This window comes from Talpa occidentalis, unplaced genomic scaffold (assembly GCF_014898055.3).
Source record: "Talpa occidentalis isolate TD23 unplaced genomic scaffold, MPIMG_talOcc4v2.1 talOcc4.15, whole genome shotgun sequence".
In the NCBI taxonomy this organism is placed as follows: Eukaryota; Metazoa; Chordata; class Mammalia; order Eulipotyphla; family Talpidae; genus Talpa; species Talpa occidentalis.
Genome location: NW_023601543.1, coordinates 25626333 through 25647267, shown reverse-complemented (window position 1 = coordinate 25647267; position 20935 = coordinate 25626333). Strand labels below are relative to the sequence as shown.

Genomic DNA, 20935 nt, shown 5'->3' with positions numbered 1-20935 from the left:
CTAGTTCTAGTGTTTTGCAGTCTGTTTATTCTCACTAAATCTGCAAGTAGTGTAGAAGAGGCATTAAGCAGGTGTCTTTGTCACTTTTAAATGACCTGTTTTCTGTTTTTGTATAGCCCTTAAACTAAGAATGGTTTTTAAAATAATTTAAATGGTTTAAAAAATCAACAGGTTTCATAGCATGTGAAATTATATGAAGTTAAATTTCATTGTCCAAGAAGTTTTATTGGAAGGAGGAAGAGTTAAAGATAATTCATGTGTAAATAAATGCACATGACTGCTTTCATGCTATAATGTCAACATTGAATAAACCATATGACATGCAAAAACTGAAATGTTTAACTGAAATTACCTGGTCTTTTACCAAGGAAAATTTGTCAATCTGTTTTAAATAAAGGATTCTGCCCAAAACTCATAAATATATGTACAATTAATAATCTGTCTTCTTCACTCTTCCTCCTTCCACATTAAGGTACATGTAAAAAAAAAAAAAAAAAAAAACATAGGACTTTAGAGGGGCTGTTAGCTATCTACCTTGACCTAATATTATTTAGCTTCTTAAGCACTTGGGTTATTCTATATGAATAAAATAGACGGTTTAAATGGACAAATACTTGTTTTTGTAATTATCTTTTGCATATACTAGATTATCTTTTCTCACCTTTGTTTTCTACTTGTGTAGTCGGGACTTCATTCTTTATCGCTATCCTGGAAAGCCTCCAACTTGTGTCACAGATAATGGCTATGAAGATAAGGTAAGAAAATGAGTAAATTTTATTAAAAGAAATTGAATGATGCTTCTGGATTACCAGGATATTAAGAAGTCCTTATTGACCTAGTCAACCTATATGCCAAGCTTCTCTGCCACCAGCTTTTCCTCCACTTAGTCATCCTCAGTGTTGTTAGCTATCCTTCCTAACAGAACTGATCTTGTCACTTCTCTGTAATAGGAAACAAACACTCAAAACCTAGTTGGCTTCTCTGTTTAGAAGATAAGGTTCAAACTCTGGCATTCAGTGCCCTAAAGGGTCTCAGACTTCCTTTCCAGTGTCATTGTCTTTGAACCTTAATATACCATGCCTCCAGACAGTCTGATCTTCATATTTTATGTTTACCTTTGTATCTCAAACCTCAGCTCCTCTGAAACTTTCTCAACCCCCTTGAAGTTATTTATACTCTTTATGTTCCCCTAGCAGCTTCCAAGTAGTTGTAGTATTTATCACATTGTATTTGCTTACATTGCTTTTTTCTCATTAGTCTGAAAGGTTTTTGAAGGCAGGGACAGTGTGCTACTGCTACTTAATAAGGTGCTGGGAAAATAGTAGGTAGTTGTTTTGTTGGTTGAGAACTCTAGCAGATAGGCAAATTGTTCCAGCATATACTTTTTATTCCACATATTTTAAGAAGAATCTTTTATCCTGATTAGTGAATATAGACTACACAGTGTTTGAGTTTTGTAAGTCCTGTTTCACACCATGGAGCAAAATTTGGTCAGCATTTTTTTTAAAAGATGTATTTATTTATTTAATACAAGCATTGGGTACAGTCAGAAGTGCGGGAGGGTGAGAGAATTCACCAGAGTCAGAGCGGAGAGTAGAGCAGGCAGAAGGACAGAAGTACACTGCTGAGGGGAGCAGCGGGCGGCAGGAGAGGTCAGTGCGCCATATGGGACCCTCACCCGGTGGCCAGGATTGAACCGGCGCTGCAGAGGCTGTGGGCAGCTTCGCAACCCAGCGCTCAACCGCTGCGCCACCAGGGAAGCCTAATTTGGTCAACATTTTAATGGTGAGATACTAGACACTGGGGGAACTGTTCAGATGCCATTATAGTAATCTAGACAGAAGACCTACACTAGCGAAGTGGCATTAAGAATAGAGAAAGCTGAGTAGGATGTGAGACATCAATTGGAAGTTGCGTGTAAATGGGGCACATTAATTGCTTTACCAGTTGTACCACCATCTAATGTATTAAGCAGTCATTAAGTCTCTATAATGTACAGGTACTGGGGGTACCAAAATGAATACAAAATTGTTGGCCTCCAAGAGCTTAAGGAGCTATAAGGCATGTATATAGTTTACTGTAGTAAGATATGTTTTATGAGTATGTACAAAAAACATAGAATAGCCCTTCAGTTTACAAAGTGTCATGTTATTAGTGACATGTAAGTAGAATATCAAAAAATGAGTCCAGTAAGTATGAAAGGCAGTCTGTTCAGAGGAAACTCTATATGCAAAGACAAAGGAGCCAGAGACCCTTTATGGCCCAAGACATTGGTATAGGCAATGCTGAAAAGATTAGCTTATGTTACATAATGAGATGTGTTGTAGGATATGCCAAGATACATTGCATTTCTGTATGCTAAAAGGCTTTGTTCTGGTGGATTAATTGTCTTAATTTCCCACCCTGCCTCACTATTGGTCCCTTCTGCAGTGTGTTGTGATCTCTGAAGCTTGAGTCTCCCAGTGGGGGCAGCTAGCTCTGGTCCACAAAGCTCACAACTTTTTTTTTTTTCTCCAAGATTTATTTATGTATACAAGAATACATAAATATTCTGGGGTACAGAGTTGTGTTGGGTGAGAAGATTCACCAGAGACAGAGTGGGGAACAGAGCAGGCAGATTAACTGAAATACACTGCTGAGGGGAGCAGCGGGTGAGTCAGGAGAGGTCTGCTGGGCCATGTGGGTAGCTCCCTGGCCGGGGATCGAACTGGTGCTGAAATGGCTGCGGACAGCTTCATAGGTTGCATCTTAACCCCTTGCGCCACCAGGGGGGCCCCAAAGCTCACACTCTTAGATGCTGTCGACAGGCAGGAGGCACCTGCCTGGGGGCATGTGACCCATTGTCTGGCTGTGGACACAAATAATGACCATCACCACCCTGCCCCAACCTCTGCACACTGCTCTTGAAGGATCAAGGCTGCAAGATCTGTGCAGCACCCTTGGTACTTTCCAAGGGATTAATGAGTTATCGCACCAGTCTTCCTCTTTGTTATTGGGCCCACACAGTGGCCTGGCCTGGCTCAGCCTGATGTCTCTTTGATTTATTTTGGTAGGGGCATTAAGGGAAGCTTTTTGTGCCCACACAAAAGTTGTGTGGAGTTGCCAGTGTTGTGGGTTAGGTCCATGCGTAAGCAAGATTTCCTCAGGGAAATTCACAATACCCCATCATGCCTTGGATGGACAGCTCTCATCCCATTCTGTTGGCTGGAGTATCTGCTCTCCCACTCACTCTCCCTTGCTTCCTCTTACTCCTTCCCCTCAGCAGCTACCAACTTTCGTTCAAATTATCTTTGGGAAAGTACTGATATCTATCAGGGAACTTCTGGGTTGCCTTTGAATAAAAATTTTTTATAGTTGCTTTTAGGGGAAGTGATAACCCCAGTGTCTGTAATCTGCCATGTTGTAGGTAGAGTCTTATCTGCACCTACATACATTCCCACTGTCAGTGTTACAGGGGATCCTTTTCTCCACATCCTCACCAACCAACACTTGTTTCTTGTCTTTTTAATGATTGCCTTTCTCACACTGAAGTGGGTATATGGTGATAGTTTGTTTTGATTTGCATTTCCCTAATAGAAGAGATGCTGAACATCTTTTCATGTGCCTGTGGGCCATCAGTATGTCTTTTGAGAAGTGTCTGATAAGATCCTCTGCCTATTTTTTAATTGGGTTATTTTTTGTGTTGTTGAGATTTACAAGTTCTTTATAAATTTAGGATCTTAACCCCTTGTTGGATATGATTTGCTAGTATCTCTTCCCATTCAGTAGGTTACTTTTTTGTTTTAGCTATGGCTTCTTTTGCTGTAAAGAAAGTTTTAGAAGAAAATATAAATAACAAACTCTTTAACATCAGCCTTAGTGATGTCTTTGGCTCTTTTTCAAATGACTAGAAACAAAAGGAATCAAATGGGACTAGATCAAATTAAATTTCTGTAAAGCAAAAGAAACCACCATTAATACTAGTTCAGTTTTTTTCCCTTGACATTTTATTCTGAAAGTTTTCACATAAAGAAAAGTTAAAGATTTGTGTAGTGAATACCCACATACCTGTCACCTAGTTCCAACTATTATACAACTCCATTTTTTTTTTTTTTTTGGAAAGGGCAGAATGACTATTTTTTTAAAGATTTATTTTTATGCATACAAGAGCTGGGGTACAGGCCAGAGGTGTGGGGGATGAGAGGATTCACCAGAGACAGAGTGGGTAACAGAACAGGCAGACTGACTGAAATACTGAGGAGAGCAGCAGGGGAGTCAGGAGAGGTCTGCTGCGTCATGTGGGTAGCTCCCTGGCCAGGGATTGAACTTGTGCTGCAGTGGCTGCAGTTAGCTTCATAGGTTGCATCTTAACCCCTTGCGCCACCAGGGAGGCCCTGAAGGACTGTTTTTTAATGTACTAATAATGAAAAGGAATTTAGCTGTATTACATAACTTCCCAGAGAACAAATACAAGTCATGATTACAAGCTTTTTCTTTTTGATTAAACTTTTTTATTTTCTTGCATTGTTTTTCATTTTTGTGCAATATTTGATTTCTGCATTCAGGTATGATCCCATAAATCTCCCACCACTACATCATCTGTGAACCATCACCATAGTCCCTTGTGCATACAGCTTCATTTTTAATTGAGTCTTACACATCTTACAGAGGAATTACTGAGCTAATTAAGGGGAAAATAACAGCCAGTGGGAACCACAAGCATACAAACTTGTTAGACTCATTGTGTGCAGCCATGAGACTATCACGTGTAAGTCTCATCCACATACACACACAGGTATTACTTATCAGTAGCTGGATATATGCAAAGGATAGTATTTATGTGTCTATTTGGAGAATGTATGAAATAAGTTTGTTCGCATTGATATTTAAGTGGAAAATCCAAGTGACAGCAAGGGCACTTTCGTTGTGTGACACCTTGTTTTGCCTAACACTTATTTGCCATTTCTCAGTTTAGGCTACTAGGATTTGTATGTGAAGTTTTTGAGTTTTCAAAGTGATTTTATTAAAAACCATGAACATTATTAGTAATGAGCATTTCATAAAATATACTTCAGAGTAAACATTTAAAGAAATAAATACCTCATGTTCATATTGTTACCTTTGACCTTCTATTTTTTTAAAGGCTTTAAAAAAAAGATTTATTAATGCATGCAAGAACTGAGGTATAGGCCAGGGGTGTGGTGAAGTAAGAGAATTTACCAGAGACAGAGTGGGGAGCAGAACAGGCAAATCTTCTGAAATACTCTGTTGAGGGCAGCAGCTGGCAAGCAAGACAGGAGAGGTTTGCTGCGGTGGGTTAGCTCCCTGGCTGGGGATCCAACTCATACTGCAGTGACTGCCAGTAGCTTCATAGTGCTGAGACTTTACCCCTTGTACCACTAGGGAGGCCCGGAGCAGTTTTTTAAACACATTTTATCACATGGAGCCAGACAGTGTTTTTACTGAAATAATTTAGATATTAGTAAACATGGGCTTTGAATTGTTATTTGAAAAAAACCAAAGAGCAAAGGAATCAGCTAAGATGTTAACTTCTTATTTTGTAGACATCACAGTACCTTAATTCATTAAGGAAGTCTCTTTAGCAGCATTCCGCCTATATAGTGTATTATACATTACTATTTACGTACAGTGGATAACATTTTGAATCAATTTAATCAAGGTTCCTCCCCCCATAATCTGAATTTGGATTATTTGGTATTTGACCTGATTTCTACAGTCATCGTTAGAAGTGAAGCTACATCTTTTGATTTCCTTTAGGCATTATGTTTAATTTACTCATTCAATTTGTAAAAGTTCTCATCTTTTGCAAATTTGTAATTTTGCAAAATAGCTGAATCAGTACTTGTTTGGCATATTAACAGCAATGTGATTGAGGTTCAAAAAATCATTGTCAAGACCATGGAATTGAGGATACTAGAGTGGAACAGTGGACACGAGGGGTGAAGAGCAGAGGGGAGGGGAAGAACCCGGTAGATGATGATAGAGGAATTTGGGGGCTTTGGTGGTGGTGTGGTATCATATATCGGAAGAGGCATGATCCTGTTTCCCCAAATCTTATGCACTGTGGTATATCAATATTACCTCAATTTTAAAAAGTCGCTGTCAAGAAAATCTCTTTAGCTTCATTTATCTGTATTTAAATTAAAAAAATCACTTCCTCAGCTTTTTGGGATGTAATTAGCACAGTATGTTAGTGAAATAAGTCAGAAAGCAACAAATAGACACTTTAAAATGAAATCTAAAAACCACATTAATTAATTTCTGATTAGCAATTTTAAGTATTTCATGCATGTAAGAATGTGTAATAATCACTTAATTGTCCTGTGTGTTTTTCTTTTCAGATTCTACTCTGCTATTCCAGTAATGGTCATTATGATTCAGTGTATTCAAAACAGTTTCAGTCAAGTGCAGCTATTTGTCAGGGTATGTGAAGGATTTATAAATATCTGGGTATAATTTCAGATGATTTGTTACCAATCTTTAAATTGAGTGACCTGCGATAAATAAATCTTGTAAAGCTTTGTTGGTATCTAATGAATTTGTGTACTGGGTTATGGTTAGCATCATGTTATAAAAATCTTATGTTGACAATTGGAATTTTGACTATTTTTTCCATCAGCTGTTTTATATGAAATTCTCTACAAAGATGTGTTTGTGGTGGATGAAGAAGAGTTGAAGACTGCAGTTGAATTGTTTCGAGGTGGTTCTAAAAAGAACAGAAACAATGCTATTACTGGCAGTGAGGATGCCCACATTGACTACAAGAGTTCAACTCAAGATAGGTAATAAAGGGAAAAAGGGATGATAACTATTAGATCATTGTATTTAATGTTTCTGTGCATCATTTGAAAGTTGAAGGGACCTGGCAAACTTGTGACTTAGATATTACACACACATAAATGTGTGTATGTATAGAGATACAGTTTTCAATGAGGGAAGATTTACTAAAAAGATAGGTTTTATTGTGAGATGTTCAGGCTTTGGGGGCTCAGTCCAAGTCAGAATCATTTTTTTTTTTTTATTGCCAGAAGACTTTACTATCTAATGTTATGATTCTCAAACTTTAGTTGTATATAAATTACCAGGATGCTTTTTAGAGAGGCAGATTCTTGGGTTTGCATTCACAAAATTTGAGATGAGGGTGGAGGCAGGAATAATCTACTTTTTAAACAAATACAACCAAGTGTTCTGATATAGGAAGGCCATGGACCCTATTTTGAGAAAGAACTCCTCCTAAACCAGCTGAGGTTCAGACTGGTTACTTTACACACACATCCAGCTTGTAGAAAATAATTTGTCAGGCTAAGGGGAGTGTTAGGAGCTTTCCAGTGTCTGCCTTTGATACTCATTTAGTGGAATATAGATTGTGTACCTCTGAGGGGGCCGCCCTGGTGGCCTAGGGGTTAATTCTCAGCACTGTCACTCTATAGCTTGAGTTTGATCCCCAGCCAGAGTGCTAACCTGGGCTGTCTCGCTCTGCTCCCCTTAGCAGTGTATTTCAGTAGATCTGCCTGTTCTGCTACCCGCTGTGTTTCTGGCGAATCCTCTCATTTTCCCCCCCTCTGCCCTGCACCCCTGGCCTACACCCCAGTTCTTCTATGCAAAAATAAATAAATTTAAAAAAAAATTCTAGATAAAAGGGTTGTATACCTTTGAGGAAGCAGCTATTATTGAATAGATTTAGTCAAAACCTTTGTGTTTTATATAATGAAGTAGGCATTGTCTTTTTTTTTTTTTTTGCTGATTCCTAGTTTTGTCTGGAAATTTAGATGATCTTGGTGCCTGTCAGGTGTCACCTCATCTTTTTGTCTTGTCCTATTTCTTGGATGTTAAATGCTGGCAACGTCTTTTGGTAGAAGAGGTTTGGTTTTTTCCCCTAGTTTATTTGGGAATGTGGGGGGAAAGGTGGTAGCCAAATATATCAGGGTGAAAGTTACTTCATTCTTCACCATTTGTCTTAAGGGCTTCAGGCTTATGAAAACTAGGTGTATAATTGCTCTTGCTACAGTATAGCAATATTACCACAAACTTGGCAGCTTAAAACAACATAGTTTCACAATTTATGCATGCTAGCACCCTGAGTACATACAGTTTAACTGGATTTCCTAAGACTGTAATGAATGTGTTGGCTTCTTCTCATTGGAACTTTGACTGGGGAAGGATATACTTCCTCATTGCTGTTGTTTTTGGCAGTATTCAGTTTCTTACAGCTGCTAGGATTAAGAACTTCATTGTTTTGCTGGCTGTCAGTCAGAGATGACCCTCAGCTCCCTGCCAGATGGAGTTGGTGATGAACATGGTTGCTTGCTTCCTTATAGTCAGCAAGAGAATAGAGAGGTAGATACTACATCTTTATGGTTAGAAGCAAACTGAATTAGAGGGAAAACATAAGGATGTGAACATGGGGAGACAGGGATCAAAGGGATTATCTTCACAGGGTATCCACATAGGTGACATGAAATGTGGACAGTAATCTGCAAAATATATTGTAGTAGATACTTGTATACAGGAAGCATAAATGTAAATGTTGTAATGAAGTATTTGTCTCAATTTTAAAACTGTGCTTTCACCACTAGGTGGTGGTATAGTCATTAGACTTAAGACTTCTTAGCTACTGCATTTATATAAAGCTCTTTGTTCTAAATCATTTCAATTAGGACTGAAGAATGGGATGCCAGCTGCAATGTTGAAAATATACCAGAGGGGTACAATCAAGGAACTGAAGAAGCAAAGGTTTGAGATTTTCTAGGGCAAAGACTTTTCATAGTCTTGGTTTGCAGCATCATAACTTAAAATAGTTAAGGTCAGATGGTTTGTTCTGGTTATATGGGGAAAGGGAGTAGTTGCTAATGTTTTCCTTTGTGAAAGTCTTAAACTGAGAATGTGAATGTGTGCTTAGTGTTCTCTAAATTTTTATTCTGCAAAATTGTAGATTTTTTTTTTTTTGAGGCAAACTGAGCATTTGAGTATTTCAGAGACTGTTGTTTTAAAAATTACAGTAATACTACAAAGCCAATAGGTATTCAGTTTGTAATCAATCTTCTGATGCTGTTTCTTTTTTTCATGAAAGCGTATGCTTATCCCTATTCAAAGAAAATAGGTAATGATCTTGGTCTATTAGGGTGGGAGAAATTTTGTCATCTTTATAGGCTTAATATCAAGCAGACCTTCAGTTTGAGGGCAGTCTAATAGGTGAAGTATTTTAACAGTCTCTATGTCCCTCAATGCTGGTAATTTGGGAACAATGTTGAGTATGGTGAGATTCTATGAAAGAAGACAAAAAAGGCAATTGCTTTTGCAATTGTAACAGATTTTGATCAAAATGAAGTAAACTTTACAGATTTTTTTGTCCATACAATTTAAGGGTACAGAAACACTTGCACCTCTCATGACACTTGTTGAATAGCCCTGGCTGAATTTTTTTTCCTGGCCGAATATTTAATCCCAGTCTTTGTTGCATAAATTTATAATGTGTCCTGCATTGACTGCTTGTGTACAGTACTTCCCTTCTGCCATCTAAAATCCTTAAGATTATTTACATTTTGTTTGCTTAGTTTCCTGAAATTTTAAAATGCAAGTAAAATTGTCATTCATTTTTTGTTTCAATGAAGAAGGAGAGCCATATGTATACAGTTTAAGAAAAAAAGGAGAAAAGAATGTTAATTCTACCTTCTCACAGAATGAAGACTTAAGGGAAGGCTGATGAGTTTTGTAGCATCATTATTTTTGTTTAAGTCTCCAGAAAATCCATCAAAGATGCTCTTCCCCTATAAGGTGCTCAAAGCCCTGGATCCAGAAATCTATCGTAATGTAGAATTTGATGTTTGGTTGGACAGCAGAAAAGGTAATGAAATCAACAGGATACTTTTGAATCCTGACAGATCAAAGAGAATGATTTTGCAAATTGCTCCTCATAGACTTTTAATGTACTGTTACCAAAAATAAACCCCCCAAACCTGGTACTTTAAAGCTTATTAAATACATGACTAAAATCCAAAGGAGAAAACAGATTTAGAAGTGGGGAGGTATCTTTGAAAGTCTGATTATTTGGGACTTCAAATATGCAAACACTGTGGAGCTAACCATTGGTTAATTTTAAGATTCCCCCCAAAATTGTAGTAACAAAAGCTTATCTTAAAAGTATTACACCCTCTCATTGATAAATGAGTAGGTTAGGTGTTGGTAAACTATGGCCTGTGGAAAAAATCTGACCGCTGCCTATTTTGGTATGTTATATGAGCTAAGAATGATCTTATATTTTTAAATGGTAGGAAAAATGAAAAGTTAATTATTGTGACACATGAAGTTTATATTAAATTCAAATTCCCATGTCCATAAATAATGTTTTATGGCAGAATTGAGTAGTTGTGATGGAGTCTGTATGGCCCATGATAATTTAAAATACTACCTGACAACTGGGAAAGTTTGCCAACTGTTGAAATAATTGTTTCTCTCTCCTTAAATCATGGTAGCCTTTAGGGCCTCCCCTGGGGGCACAGCGGTTGAGCACTGGGCTGCGAAGCTGTCCACAGCCTCTGCAGCGCTGGTTCGATCCCCGGCTGCCGGCGAGGGTCCCACATGGTGCGGCAGACCTCTCCTGCCATGCCTGCTGCTCCCCTAAGCAGTGTGTTTCGTCAGTCTGCCTGTTCTGTTCCCTGCTCTGGCTCTGGTGAATTCTCTCACCCTCCCGCATTTCTGACTGTACCCAGTGCTTGTATAAATAAATAAATAAATAAATCTTAAAAAAAAAAAAAAAAGTCATGGTAGCCTTTAATGTTTCATATTCAACTTCTTAAGCCCTGGTGCACCTAGGTATGATTAATCTAGATGGAGTTTTAAACCTCATGGAACACAGTAAGTTGTTAAAAGCAGTAGGCTCTTTTGAAGAACCTGTGAAGTGTTATTTTCAAATTGTACTTTACTGGTGTTAGATCAGCTTTAAAATTGTAACCTCCCAACAACCACCTATTTGTGTTTAATACTATAAAGCTATTTTGGCAGAATAACCCACCAAAAGTGATACAATGGTCCTTTGGGATTTTTTTTTCCCCTCAGATTTTAGTTTATAGCAGTAACTGTAAATGAGATGATTAATTGATGTAAAATAGGAAAGGAACCAGTCCAGTTGAGCTTGATTCTCCATTTTCTTTTAATAGAACTTCAAAAATCTGATTACATGGAGTATGCTGGGAGACAATACTATTTGGGAGACAAGTGTCAGGTTAGTTCCTTCTCTGAAGAATCAGTAATTTGTTTTTCCAAGATTGTGGTTATAGTTAGTAATGACTTCAATAAAATGTATTTATGAAATGCTGGCAATGTGTTTTTGTGTTTGTGTTAAATTTCAGTTACAAACTTCTGTGATTTTGATGTAAGACTCCCCCTCCATTGAATCAGACTGGCAGTGTTATCAACTATGCTTCAATACGTAGACACTGCACTCCATTTTTGTTTGGCAGAAGCCATATCTCCCAATGGACTCGAGACTATATGTATTCTTACAGTCTTTTCCCCTTTTTTAGGTTCGCTTGGAATCAGGTGGAAAATACTATAATGCTCATATTCAGGAAGTTGGAAATGAGAACAATTCAGTAACAGTTTTCATTGAAGAAATGGCAGAAAAGTAAGAATATAATTATTGAATTAATAAAATCTTCACCTCCTAATGCATTTTTGTAATACTAAATCTAAAATTTCTAGGAGATACAAAGTTATCATCAGCCTAAGATGACTTAGCTCAAATTGTAAAAGTATATGTTGACGTGACATTTCAGTATCCTATGTATGAAAGTTCCCAAGCCCTAGGCACTAGCTGACTTACTGGAAATATTAAGCACCATAGCTGTATAAAAACTATTTAAAACTGTTAATACTAATTCCTGTATAAAAACTGTTTATACTAATTGTAAAGCTGGTTTGCTTACTGAGTCTCTGACAATATCAAGATAAGCTCCTTCAGTCATTCTCAAACATTTGCATTCCTATAACTACCTGAGGGCTTATTAAAACAGATTGAGCTCACTATGAAAGTTTCTGATTATTCAGTTAGTCTGTGGTGAGGACCAAGAATTTGAACTTCCACAAGTTTCCAGGTGATACTGACGCTTTTGGTTTATTTTGAGAACCATTATACTAGGTTATGCTGCTCTAACAACCAAAAGATTTCAACAATTTAAAACAGTAAAGCTCATTTCTTAGTCTTAGTCATTTAGCATGTCCCTCGCGGTCAGCAAAGAGGATGCAAGATGATAGCAGCTCTGTCTTGCTTCCATGACTACAGACAGAAAAAAATGAAAGGATAAACCACATGCTGGTTCTTAAATTATCTGCTCACATAGATTACACTGTTGTCTCTAGAATGGGCAAATATAATCCAAGGAGAGGCAGCAAGTATCTGTGAACTAATAGTTTACAACAATCTTTCCTCTGGAATGTGATAGGTGCTATAGACAATTGCAAAATTGTATAAACTACTCAACTTTTCTAACTAAAAAGAAAATGGCAATAGGAGAGCTAGTGTCAAGAGATTTAGGTAGAAAACACTTGAAAAGGAAGCTGGAGGGATGCAGTATGTGTACTGAAGGAGAATTAAATCTGTGTTGCAGTGACTTCATGATGGTATCTTTTTAACTTAAGGCATGTTGTTCCACTGGCTAACTTAAAACCAGTTACTCAAGTGACACCTCTTCCTGCCTGGAATGCTGTGCCCTGTCGGAAAGGAAGAGGTTTCCAGAAAATACCTGGGGCCTATGTCCCAGAAATGGGTTTGTATGCTGAAATTTTTCATTATTTCTCTTAGTCTTTCCTCTGTCCCTCTTTCCCTTCCTCCACCCCTTGCACCTTGATGCAGCAGCACAGTGAAGACTTGTGTAAACTTAAGCTAAAGTGTAGGGGGTGAGAGGATTCACCATAGACAGAGCGGGAAGCAGAAAAGGCATGTTCACTGAATTACACTGCTGAGGGGAGCAGTGGACAAGACAGGAAAGGTCTGCTGCACCACGTGGGTCAGCTCCCTGGCTTGGGATCAAACTCATGCTGCAGTGGCTGGCTATCGCTTGAAGGCACTGAGACTTTAACCCCTGTACCACCAGGGAGGCCCTAAAGTGGATTTTAGATTCTAAAACTTTATGAAAAGATTTCTCAAAGAACTATAAAATAATAGAAATAGAGATTTAACAGGGATAATATCTTGGATAATAGTAATATAGATGACACCGTTTTCATGATCAAATATGCCAATACTAAAGATAGTGCTGAGATGTTGATAAAAGAAATTACTTGCTGGTTCTGCCCTCTAAATGGGAGATCTGTTGCATCCTTAAAATATAGAAAAATTCCCTCCCCATGTTTATTTGGCTTTTTTCCCAAGAAAACATCGGAGATATTAGGCATTTGTGGAACAGATGGGGCCCTGAAACACTGAATCTTTTGCTTTAGTTATGAAACTTATTTGCTGCTTCTTTGTTTGCCTGAAAGCTATGTCAGAGATGGACATAAAACAACGGAAGAAGATGTTCAGAAAAGTTAGAGGGAAAGAGTTTTATGTGACTATGGCTTACAGCAGGGGAGACCCATTTCTTCCACCCCGGCTTCAGCACAGTATGAATTATGGGCACGACCCTTCTATGCAGTACTCACAGACGGCTGAAAATGTTATGGCTAGTGAACTCTTTCATCCTCAGCATATACCTCAGAGAGAAGGTCGGGGCTATGGAGTGCCCAGGTAAGATTTAACTGATTTTTAACATAATGTACATCTCTGTTTAGATCTTGAAAATAATTCCTGTACAGAATTATAGTAACATTTAGAAATACCTAAATACTTTTTCAAAATAATTTCTACTTAAAGAAGAGAGAATAAAGGATGGAGATGTATGTTTCAATTCTTGTCAAATGACTTTGTTAGTAGCCTAAGGAAGTGTGGTGCAGTTGAAGAAATGTTAGAAGGTAAAACACCATGAAGATGAGTACCACATATGTGTCACTATATCCATTAATAATGGATAATAACCTAGTAACAGTAGTTGGGAAAGCAAAGCTCTTTATTTGGGTGTTTGTAAAAAGATGTATTAATTTCATTTAACAGGAGAGTGAAGCACTACTGTGTAAAAAGAGTTAACTTTTTCTTTCCCTTTATTCTTAGGGATTCATCTCGCTTTATAAACAGGCCAAACATCATGGGGCCTAAAGTTGGTTTTTACCCTGCCCCAGGTAAAAGGTGCTGTCAGAGTTATGATAATTTCTCCTATAGGTCTCGGTAAGTGAATTTTAAATGTTGAAAGTCAGCAAATACATGTAATAATTTTTTTAAAGTTTCAGCTTTGAGATGTTTGAACTGTTACTTAGGAGTTAGGAACACATTATTAACCATATTTATAGTTTCTCCCCTTTTTGTTCTTTGAACTATAGTTCCTTTAGACGTAGTCACCGCCAGATGCATTGTATGAATAAGGAGTGCCAGTATAGCTTTGCCCCTGTGAATGGACAGATGCCCAGGGGCTTGGAAGAAACCATTACCTTTTATGAAGTTGAAGAAGGGGATGAGACTGCTTATCCAACTTTACCTGTAAGTAGGTCAAAGCTGCATTCAAATAACTATTTACTTTTTAATTTTTTTTTTAAAGTAAAGATAGTGGATAAATTTTATACTTTTGTACAAACGACTGATTAAAATCCTTCCTGGAAAACATGTTTTCATCTTAGCACTTTTAAAGATAGGAGAATAAACATTTTTGTAAAGAAATGGTAGACAGTGATCTTGCCTATAAAATATGGGTTAATATTTTCTATTTTCTTGCTCATTTCTTTTTGATTCTATAGTACTTTTAAAATATTTACTTCCATAGGTCTCATACAACAGCAGTTCACTTTCTTAGTCTAGTTTCTTTAATTGACTTTCAAAATACCCCTCTAGCCTTTTTTCTGATTATAAAGGGGAAACTACTTGGGAATGTGTGTCTCTTTGATACAGAATCATGGAGGGCCCTCTTCTATGGTTCCTGCTGCTTCAAGATACTGTGTTGCAAGGCAAGGACATAACTCAGGCAAACAAACATTGAATTCCGAGGAGGGTGATTGTCAAAGTGACAGTGGTGAGTCAATTAGAGTTGTTTTAAGAGATGATTATTCAAAATTACGTATTTATGTAAACTAATGGCAAATCAAAATTTGATTTAAAAAAAATAATTCTGTGGAATTAGAACATCAAGATTCTGAAGTAACCTACCATTTTGGTTTAATGACCTCACTCTACTCTGGCAGCTTGTATTGAGTTACCAGTTCTTGTTTCAAAGCTTGCTGAGAAGTACAGATGTATAGTTTGGCCACTATATTGTTAGCAACTTAATTTTCATCTCTGCATAGGTCTTTAGTGAATTTTGATTTAGTGAGATTTCAGTATGGAAAACATCTATTCCTTACTAGTCAGCCACTATTTAGAGTTGTCCTCGCCAATTTTTGTAATTACTTTAACCTTTTATGTGACGAGTGACTTTTGTAAGACGTTAAGAAATTATTCTTTGCACTTAGGTGTCTACTTGATCTGTAAATGTTACTATTCACTCAACCCAATTGATCATCTTCTATGTCGTTATATTTATTATTTAATTACAATATTTTATCCTTCCCTGGAATGTGGTATCTTATATATGAGGAAATTGAGGTTTAAAGAGTAAATTGCATGGCCTTGGTAAGTAGTAGACATTTTTTTTCTTATGACAGCTTTATTGCTATAAAATTACCATAAATTCACCCATTTAAAGTGTACAATTAAATGGTTTTTATATAGTCACAGAGTTATATAGCCAGCACCATAGTCAATTTTAAAACATTTTCATAACCAAAAAGAAACCTGTTCCCCATAGCAGCCACTCCCCATTTTCCCCCAAATTGCTGATCCCAGCCCTAGGCAACTACCAGTCTGCTTTCTGTTTTAATGAATTTACCTATTTTAGAGATTTAATATAAATGGAATTAAGTGATATATGGTCCTTTGTGTCTGGTGGAGACTTGACTTACCAGTCAAGTTCTTTATTTTCTTATATTGTTTCTTCTGCTATTTATGTGGATGAAGAGATATTTCTGGGAATTTAATGAGGACAGAATCTCTAGCATAAGAATGATCTGTGGTGGAGACTTTGTACATGCATGGGCATACATTTGCTTAAAGATGTGTAACCTGTTCCTTAACATAATCCTTTTGCCTTCCCTTTAGCACAGTGGGTACCTTCAGATGTGCTATTCACCTGTAATGGCATATGCACAGTATCCAAATATTTATTCTTAAATTCTGCTATATAGAGGGGTTGCCATACATGCGTGTTTAAGAATCAAATCCAGTGTTTGCTTTGGCAGCATGTATATTAAAATTGGAACGATACAGAGAAGATTAGCATGGCCCCTGCGCAAAGATGACATGCAAATTCATGAAGCGTTCCATATTTTTTTTTACATAGCAAGAAGAACATTTTATCAGTTTCTCAGAGAAAAATAGTCAGCAGTTTATTAAATTGTATTACAAAGCACAATAAATCCATCTGGACTCTTCAGAAAAAAAAATCAAATCCAGATTGATGTGTAGGGTTTTCTATTGTGGGAAACTGTCCAAGATTGACCTTTTCTGCACTTCAATGCTATGGCAGTTGTTTTTTTTTTTTTAAGATTTATTTATGCATACAGGAGTGTAGACCAGAGCTGCGGGGGGTGGGGAGGGTGAGCGGATTTACCAGAGACAGCGTGGGGAGCAGAATAGTCAGGTCAACTGAAATATACTACTGAGGGGAGCAGTGGACAAGAAGGAGAGCTCTGCTGTGCCATATGTGGGTTAGCTCCCTGGCCGGGGATTGAACTCATGCTGCGGGGGCTGCTGATTGCTTCATATTGCTGAGACTTAACACCTTGGGCCAACCGGGAGGCCCCACTATAGCAGTCTTTTTTTTTTAACAATGAAATATCTTATTTTAAAGATTTGCTTATTTATGCATACAAGAGCTGGGGTACAGGCCAAAAGGTGTGGGGCGTAAGAGGATTCACCAGAGACAGACTGGGGTATAGAACAGGCAGATTGACCGAAGTACACTGCTGAGAGGAGCAGCAGGTGAGTCAGGAGAGGTCTGCTGGGCCCTGTGGGTTGCTCCCTGGCCGGCCGGGGATCAAGCTTCTGCTACAGAAGGGGTTGACGGCTTCATAGGTTGTGGCTTAACCCCTTGCACCACCAGGGAGGCCCCCTCTACAGCAGTCTTAAAGGAAATTACTTCAGTCCACTGGGCCATCCTCTGAGGACAAGTGGATTTAAAATGTATTATTTACCTGAAAACACCTGTGAGCTATGGATTATGCTGAGTTTACTTTATAATCACCACTTTGCCTGACTGGAAAAATTGGAAACAGCTGGGTTTTTCACCTCTGCCTGAACCCTAAGAAACAAGGGATTTTCAGAGGACAAATTTGTACCATATCCAGCCAATCTCTGGCTTCAATATTTGTTGACTAGTATGAAAGATCAAATCATTTATTTCAAATATGTATACATTTTATTTTGAACATATGTCCTTAAAATATGAGATAAAGCAAGCGCTGGCTATTTGACTCTGCTGACCTTAAATGTTCTATAGAACACACTTCTTCCATCTTTTTTTCTAGGTGGATATCATGAAGAATATGTTTATCGTTCAGGTCAGTGAGATCTAAATACAACATTATAATTATTTTTAATAGAAGTTTTAAACTATAAAATAATTTTCATTTTTAACTTTGACTATCCTCTAGACTCAGACTATGAAACTTCAGGTGTTTATAGCACAACTGAATCTACAGCAAACTTGGTATGTATTTAAATAATAATGACAGGCATTTATAGCTCCTACTGTGTACTAGGGCACTGTTTTAAGAGCTATACCTACGCAGTAAGTCATTTAAAGTCATAGTTTTGAGGAAACTGACTTAAAGCTAAATGATGTATAAATAGGTTAATTGATATCATCAAGAGTTAAGTAAGTTCCTATGGCATATTTCTAGCCACAAAAGCATCATCAAACTTGTAAAATGAAGACCCAAAGCTCTTCTGTATGATATAGCTTGTATTCATTTACTTTCTAACTCACTTATTCCTATTAAAGGTCTCAGGTGGCCACAATGCATCCCAGTAGTTTAGGAGGCAAGTTGACAACAAACCCTGCACAAGGCATTCTTCCGTGGTGGAGCGCACTCATATGCACACCTACATTCTCAGGCTGGAATAATTCAGACACACCAGTTAACCTAATGTGCACATCTTTGGGATATGGGAGGGAACTGGATTACCTGGAGAAAGCCCACACAGACATGGGAATGCAACTTCACACATACAGTGGCCCTGACTAGGAATCTTATTTTTTTCTCATCAACTTTATGATGAAATGACAATGAATGTAACATAAGGACCTGCTGTAAATGTATTTAAATCTATAAAATTTAAATTTTATAGATGAAGAAATTGAGACCCAGAAATTAACCATTAGTCATTACATCCTTTTCTGAAATTAATCTATTCAGGTATTCCTAATATGTGTTTACAAGAAGAAATTCAAGCATTAGCAGTGACCTTTCTTTTTTGAGTATTTTACCATTTTTCTGTTAGTGAGAATGGACCATTAACTATCAGTTATTTAATATAACAAAAGTTCATTTCTTAGTTATGCTACATAACCATTGGAGGTCCTCAGGAAGGTTCTCTTCAGGGACTCAGGCTGATGGAATCTCCATCCTTTGTTGCCAAAGCAGATAACAAAAGTGGTGGTCACTGACTGGTGCAGCTGACAATTGGAGCTGACTATTTGTCAGTTTCTTTTCTATGCCAAAGCATGTCCCATTGAAGAATCTTTTCTGTAACTTGAAGTCAAAATGTTTGAAATATTTTAACAGCACTTAGATCCACAACATCCAAATTGAACTCCCTCCCATAGGCAGAACACTTGCTTCCACCTCAAAGGGGGCAACCTAAAAATCCTATTTAATGTAATTAAACTCAAAGCCCAAGGTTTCTGGGTAATGTGCATTACTCTGTATTTGGTCCAGCTGTGGCTCTTCTTGATCTGATGGCCTAAAACCAAGAATACAAAGATATAAAGTTATTTACCACCTCCTCACATAATTTACAAAGGTGGGGCAGATACTGAACCATTGTGATAAAAGTTACCATACAGAAAGGGGAAAAATAGGAGAAACAATTACTAACCTGTAGTAATTCTAACATTGTAACAGACATTGTGAGGACCCCCAACTTAGGCATGGGGACGGTTCCCTGAAGGGACCCTTGGTTACTCCAAGGCCCTTTTCCTTGAAGTAGGCATTGGCAAATAATCCTTGTAGCGGAATAGTCTAATTAGCTTTTGTATTCAGAAAATTGGGCGCACAGAGGTCATTTGATCTCAGATGGGAGGTTGTTTTCTGCTCATTGTTTGGTTGTATGATTAATTCATTATGCTGCTTTTGTTTGATTCCTTCTTTTTGCCAGTAGCCATACTGCCAATTCTGTTTCTTGTTAGTAGATTCACTACACAGATTTGTTATAATTCTTTATTTTCTTATGCCTTTGTGTCTCTACTCTTGCAAGTATCTTGAGGTTATTCGGCATTGATGGAAGAGCCATTGCATGCTTTTTAGTGAGCCATTTCTTTTCAAGTGCTGTAAGAATTACTGGGTAGAACATCTTTATTTGGACTCATGGTTTGGGATATTTTAATGCAGTCAGATATTTAAAAAATGATTTGATTATTCAAAGCCAAATTTTTTTAAAAGATTTATTTATGACAAGAACTGGGGTACAGATCTGAGGCGCAGGAGGGTGAGAGAACTCACCAGAGAGAGTGGGAACAGAACAGGCAGGCAGATTGAAGATACTGCTGAGGTGAGCAGCGGGCTAGGCAGGAGAGGTCTGCCGCGCCATGTGGGTTTCTCCATGGCCGGCTGGGAATCTAACCTGTGCTGCAGAGGCTGAGAACAGCTTCACATCGCTGTGCCCAACCCGCTGCGCAAACAGGGATGCCCAAAAAGCCAAATTTTAAGTGATCTTTGTTGGTCAGAGTAGTAATCAGTTGTATCTTTTATAGTTTTGGGTGAAAGCAGTTGCCTCTTCAGTGCAAGTTCCTGTATTCAAGGACTCTATTCCCATTCATTCCTGCCTGAAGTCTACTTTTCTATATGCATGTCTTTTTTTTTAAAAAAAAGATTTATTTATGCATACAAGAGCTGGGGTATGGGCCAGAGATGTGGGGGGTGAGAGGATTCACCAGAGACAGAGTGGGGAACAGAACAGGCAGACTGATGACATATACTGCTGAGGGGAGCAACAGGCAAGACAGAAGAGGTCTGCTACGCCATATGGGTTTCTTCCTGGCCGGCCGGGGATCGAACTCGTGCTGCAGAGGTGGCGGATTGCTTCATAGTGTGGTGCTTAACCCCTTGCGCCACCAGGGAGGCCCCCTATATATATGCATATGTCTTAAGATACCTTGCCTAACCTTTGCTAACAGTAATCAAAGCGCACAACTAACATTCTGTTTTCCACACCTCTGCCCCTAATAGTTACAAGTTCATACACGTTCATAACCACCTTCTCAACTGAGGTTTTCCTTATCGTAACACTATTTCTAGTTAATAGATTACTGTTGTAGTCAAGCTAGCTTATGCCTCAGTATACTTGTAACTCCCCTTACCCTCCAAAATCTCAGCAGCTTAACCAGGACGGTTGTTCTTGGTAATGTTACATGTCCAGTACTGGTTGGTAGCAAGCTTTTTGTTCATCATAGTCAGGAACTGAGATAATCACCTTGGCAGGGCAGAAGATAGGGAAATTTAATAATGCCTCTTAATATTAATGCTAATATTTCATTGACTACACAAGTCAGCTGGCTATATCTAAGTTTAGATGAGGCCATGTATGCAGATGGGAACTCTG

The 20935-nt window shown here is 37.9% G+C and overlaps 1 protein-coding gene and 1 non-coding gene across 3 annotated transcripts in view; both read left to right on the top strand.

Annotated features, from left to right (window-relative positions):
* ALG13 (ALG13 UDP-N-acetylglucosaminyltransferase subunit) overlaps nucleotides 1–20935 on the top strand; it is a 72713-nt gene that overhangs the window by 26755 nt on the left and 25023 nt on the right. For both annotated transcript variants that reach the window (XM_054695602.1, XM_037511606.2), the window contains 14 exons: nucleotides 683–755; nucleotides 6342–6423; nucleotides 6620–6782; nucleotides 8658–8733; nucleotides 9736–9844; nucleotides 11157–11221; nucleotides 11523–11623; nucleotides 12637–12764; nucleotides 13477–13723; nucleotides 14144–14257; nucleotides 14410–14566; nucleotides 14972–15092; nucleotides 17641–17673; nucleotides 17767–17822. In XM_054695602.1, the coding sequence (XP_054551577.1) occupies nucleotides 683–755; nucleotides 6342–6423; nucleotides 6620–6782; nucleotides 8658–8733; nucleotides 9736–9844; nucleotides 11157–11221; nucleotides 11523–11623; nucleotides 12637–12764; nucleotides 13477–13723; nucleotides 14144–14257; nucleotides 14410–14566; nucleotides 14972–15092; nucleotides 17641–17673; nucleotides 17767–17822 (1525 nt within the window). The remainder of the gene's footprint in view (nucleotides 1–682; nucleotides 756–6341; nucleotides 6424–6619; nucleotides 6783–8657; nucleotides 8734–9735; nucleotides 9845–11156; nucleotides 11222–11522; nucleotides 11624–12636; nucleotides 12765–13476; nucleotides 13724–14143; nucleotides 14258–14409; nucleotides 14567–14971; nucleotides 15093–17640; nucleotides 17674–17766; nucleotides 17823–20935) is intronic.
* Nucleotides 16342–16444, top strand: LOC119246883 (U6 spliceosomal RNA). Its single transcript, XR_005125621.1, has one exon. It is a non-coding gene; the product is annotated as a U6 spliceosomal RNA (small nuclear RNA).